Below are 4,696 nucleotides of genomic sequence, written 5' to 3'. Positions count from 1 at the left end.
TGAATAAAATATTTTCTTCTCTATCAAGCCAACTTAAAATTATTTTCTTTCTAATTTTCCACTACCTTTTCTTATCCCTCAACTTTTTACTCAAAACAAACACACCCTAAAATTTTGCTTGGTAGAGTAGAAAAAATTGAAAAGATAGAAAAGAAATATAATTGTCCATTCCATAAATGTGCTTGATAAGAAAAATGAAAAATAGAAGAAAAAATGTTTCTTTGGAACCATGACTTGATAGAGTTAAAATTAAAACAAAATAAAATAAAATAATTAAAAAATACATAATTTTAAACTAGCATATACTCCTTTCTCACTTTCTCTCCTTTTATCATTTCAATTTAAAAAAAACTACTTTTAATGCATTAAGATGAAAAATAATCATCCTCCTATTTTCTTTCCTCTCACTTATATTCCTTAGCACACTCAAATTATTTTCTTCCCACTTTCTATTTCATACCTCTCATTCCTTCACTTTTTAACCCAACCAACTATTCAAATCGATAAAACATACCACTTTATCACAAATATGCGCTCTCATGTAAGCAAGTTTCCATTTTTTCTTGAATATATTACTTTAATATATGATAAAAGATACTTATAACACTTGATGAAAGGATTGGATAAGCATGGTTAACTAATGGTAAGCAGTTGCTTAGATAGGAAAAAGCTTAATTTGAAGTTTCCAGAAAGTCCAGGATGGAAGGGAAACCAACATATTGTTTATACTTAAATATTTTCTGTCCCAAACCTTTTAGGACAACCATAAGCAGTGGTTCCAACATTTAATATCTCACATATCACTTCTCGCTGCCACCAAACAGGTAATCCAAGGAAGACCCACCGCCAGGCGCTGCGTGAACCTTAGTTGTCCTGCGCTCCTGCCCACAGACAAAGTTATCCAACTATTTAGTTTATGCTTACTCCAAAGAAAATAAATGGTATCGAATTTGAAGCATGAATGTTATAAGCATGTGTGATGCATGCATGATTTTGCCAAACATACGTAATACGAAAACCCTTTGAGGGGCATGCTAGAAACTATAAAATCATAAGATAATACAATGACAAAACTTATAATATAATTTTGATCTCAGCATACGGATATTCATATCCATATCTCAACATGATACTGGTGCACGCAAAGTTCAGACCGCTAAATCATATAACCCAAGACAGGGAAAACAATGTAAAGTTGGCAATTCCCTGACCCAAGCTTCCATAATTTAGTAATAAACACGGATGAAATCAGAAATTTTGTGTTAGGGTCAAGATAAATTTATAAAATTTGAGAGTTTATGTTAAAAATATCAAAATTGAATTATTATTTTCTAAAAGGGGCCAAAATGATTTTATTTTATTTTTAACCAGGCCGAGGATCCTACCCTTTGGATCCAACCCTGGCGACAGAGGTCAACTTCCCTACAATAGATTATGATTCCAAAACATTTACTTTATATTAAATATAAACAGAGGTCAACCAACAGTCAGTTGAGGTGGTGAGGACCTCACCCCTAATAAACATTTACTTTATATTAAATATTCCAAAACATTTTTTCTTAGGGTCAACTACAATAGTAGTGACTCAACTATTAGTCACCCAACTATTAGTACATTTATTTTTTAGGTCACTTGATTATGAAAAGTCAAAAATAGTTATTTAATTATTCAATTTTATCTTTTTTTTGTCATCATCTAACTAACGGTGGCAGCTTTTAAAGTTGGCATAATAACAACTTTAACCTTATGCCAATTTAATCTTGATTATGAAAAACCATACCATTTACACTTAGTGTAATTTGTTTTTTTTTTACAATTTTACTTTTCTTTATGACCCTTTCACCTAAAAACTAAAAATAAATTTATCAATTAAATTTAATTGAAAATATACACAAAAAAAAATACACACTCAAAAATCCAATATGAGTTTTACCTTATAAACTTTTGGCCCAACAGGGATTAGTCTCAAAACTCCTAGTTAGAGAAAAGAAAAAAAAGGAAATGCTCCTGCTGAATCCCAACATATCATTTCCTAATCATTTACGTCAAGTGAACTCATCTAGGAGCTTCAGCATATGATTTTAATTTTATGCAAACTGCAAAGCAGAACATAACTGCCAGATGTGATTTTTTTTTTCTGTTCTAATTAGATATGAGATATAGACAATTAGAGAAGTTCATGGGCCGGGTTATCCAGCCAGGTCCGAAAGCCCGCTCAAAATGTGAGAGGATTTGGGCAAAAATATAAGCCCAAAAAATAGACTTAGACAAAAAAATAAAACTTGTTTAAAAAATAAATCAGGCCTCGGGTAAGGTATTTTTAGCTAGAACCCAAGTCCAGCCCGGCCCAAATTCACTAAAGGACAAAAAAACTGCATTTTTTTTATTTTTAAATGTTATTTTCTTGTTTTTTTTCCTTAAAACTTATTTTATTATTAATTTTGTTATTATTTTAAAGGGATTTGTTAATTTTTTATTACTTTTAGAAGCATTTGCTTATTAAGTCGCATCTATCTTAGTGTTATTTAAGTCTACATATTTTTTAAATTTTATTTTTAATTTGTTAGGAAATATTTATTTCGATATTTTTAATATTTTTGATGTATTATATATATATATTTAAAATAATATAAAAATTAATACGGATGGTTGTGCCGAGCCCGAGTTTTAGTATTTTTTATCCGGGTCGATCTTTGGTAAAATTTTAAGCCCCTTTTTTGGGCCTGGCCCGAGCCTAATAAATGGCATAATTTTTTAGTTGAGCCCAGCCCGAGCCGGCCCGACCCGACCGATGAACACCTCTATAGACAATCATAAAGTATTAGCATCATTTTTGAAAGTGAGTATGATATTATAGATGGTGAAATTTCAGCAAAATGAAATTCATCAATTCTTTGTGTAGATCAACTGCAGACATTTGATCAAACATTACTAAGTGACCATTTAAAGAGAATTGAGACTAGTGTTTTACCGTAAGAAAGTTGCCACAATTCTGGCCATCAGCTCGGAAATAGTTGTTCGTTTTGCTCCCTGGAACACCTGCAGGGATCTCCTTGGCATCACCCGATGATGGTGAAGCAGTGGTCGGTTTTTGCACAGTTTCCTTCACAACCTCAATCTGCTTCTGAGGAACTTCATTACTGGTGGTGCCAGTACTCGTGACGTTGGTTGGTTTGGGAGGTGGAGCTTCTCCGCTCCCGAAAAGGTAACCCAAAGAACTCTGTCCCCCACCACTGCTGACTCCACGACCCATGTTCTCTAACTTGGGACTTCTAAGCAACTTATCCATGAAGAAACAAATATTCCAGTAAACAACAATAAATCTATAGTTATAAACTGAAAATAAAAAATTAACAAGAACCATTTACGTATATTGCTCGGACTCAAGGTGAGTTCTAACATGGATTTACTTAATGTTTCCAAAGTAACATGGTTATCTACAAAATCCCAAACTTCAATTCAAGTTTCAGAAATGAAACTAATTACACATTAGATTAGGTAAAATCCAACACATGATGCAGTAGGATTTCCCATTAAAAAAATGTCATTTAATCAAGAATAGCCCGCTAGTAAACCCAAGTCCAATCTGATTCAAAGTCTCACATTGTGCTGAAATTTTCAGTTTGATGTGAAACTTAACAAGCAAATCATCAACAAAAGATCTAAAAAAGCCAGATGCAATTACATAAATGAGATTCAAAAACATTTTCAAGGAGACTTAAGAAAAAAAGAAAAGGAAAGCCAAATGCCTAACGTTTCATCATACAATATCGACTCGGAATGCATAACACCATGTCAAAGCATAAAGCGGAAAAAATATCGCGAATGCATAACGCCATGTTATTAGAGCATAAAGCGGAAAAAACAGATCGAATACAATCTGGATTTTCTCAGCAAACAAACAGAAATAAATAAATGAAAAGAAATTTGAGCATCGGTTTCCTTTTTAGAAAAATTTAGGTTTAGCTTCTCACCCTGTTTGTTTGGTTGTTCTTTGATCAGATCTGAAATCTGAAACGAAAGCAGAGAACAAGGTAAATTATGGGTGGGATTTTTAGCTTTTATTTTTCAATTGTTTTATTCAATAATAATTTCTTTAAATTTTAAAAGAAAATAAAATAGGCCTTAAATTATTGGTTCCACCGCATACTATTCGATAAGAGGAAACTACCTGGTACTCACTACCACTCAACTATCGGTAATTTAATTACGTAAATGGTAACTTAATAATTTAATTTTATCTTTTTAATCATCATTTGAATAATATTAATAATTTTAAAATTGATATAATAATATTTCTAACTCAATATTTATAAATCATCTTAATTTAATCTTGATTTTAAAATAAATTAACTTTTAACATTTACACATTATGTAATATGGTTTGTTTGTTATTTTTGCATTGAGGGTAAATTTTAAATGAATAAGAAAATATGAAAATTATTATCTTGAATTTTTAATGTTTCTATTATTTATGTGTATATTTTCAATCATATTTAGTTGATAAATTTATCTTTTAGTTTTTAGGTGAAATTATCACAAAAAATAAATTTGTAAAAAAATCAAATTACACAATATGTAAAAGTTTAAGGTTAGATTTTTCGTAATTAAAACTAAATTGACACAATGTATAAATGTTGAGAGTTGAAATTTTATTATGCCAACTTTAAAAACTGCCATTATTAACTAGATAATG

At 30.7% G+C, this 4,696-nt stretch overlaps 1 protein-coding gene across 2 annotated transcripts; it reads right to left on the bottom strand.

Annotated features, from left to right (window-relative positions):
- Window positions 1–556: 556 nt before the first annotated feature.
- On the bottom strand, window positions 557–4,125 carry LOC108472006 (protein SPIRAL1-like 3). 2 transcript variants are annotated; one of them, XM_017773560.2, is made up of 3 exons: window positions 3,975–4,125; window positions 2,972–3,280; window positions 557–881 (listed from the first exon to the last, which is right to left on the bottom strand). In XM_017773560.2, the coding sequence occupies exons 2-3, from the start codon at window positions 3,251–3,253 to the stop codon at window positions 801–803; spliced, it is 363 nt and encodes a 120-aa protein (XP_017629049.1). In that variant the 5' UTR covers window positions 3,254–3,280; window positions 3,975–4,125; the 3' UTR covers window positions 557–800. The 2 variants fall into 2 exon arrangements, with proteins under 2 accessions (XP_017629049.1, XP_017629099.1); XM_017773610.2 differs by having other exon boundaries at window positions 2,972–3,272; window positions 3,975–4,114.
- Window positions 4,126–4,696: the final 571 nt, after the last annotated feature.

This window comes from Gossypium arboreum, chromosome 7 (genome assembly GCF_025698485.1).
Source record: "Gossypium arboreum isolate Shixiya-1 chromosome 7, ASM2569848v2, whole genome shotgun sequence".
NCBI lineage: Eukaryota > Viridiplantae > Streptophyta > Magnoliopsida > Malvales > Malvaceae > Gossypium > Gossypium arboreum.
Note: the sequence above shows the minus strand (reverse complement) of the source record. Positions and strands in the feature narration are given on the sequence as shown.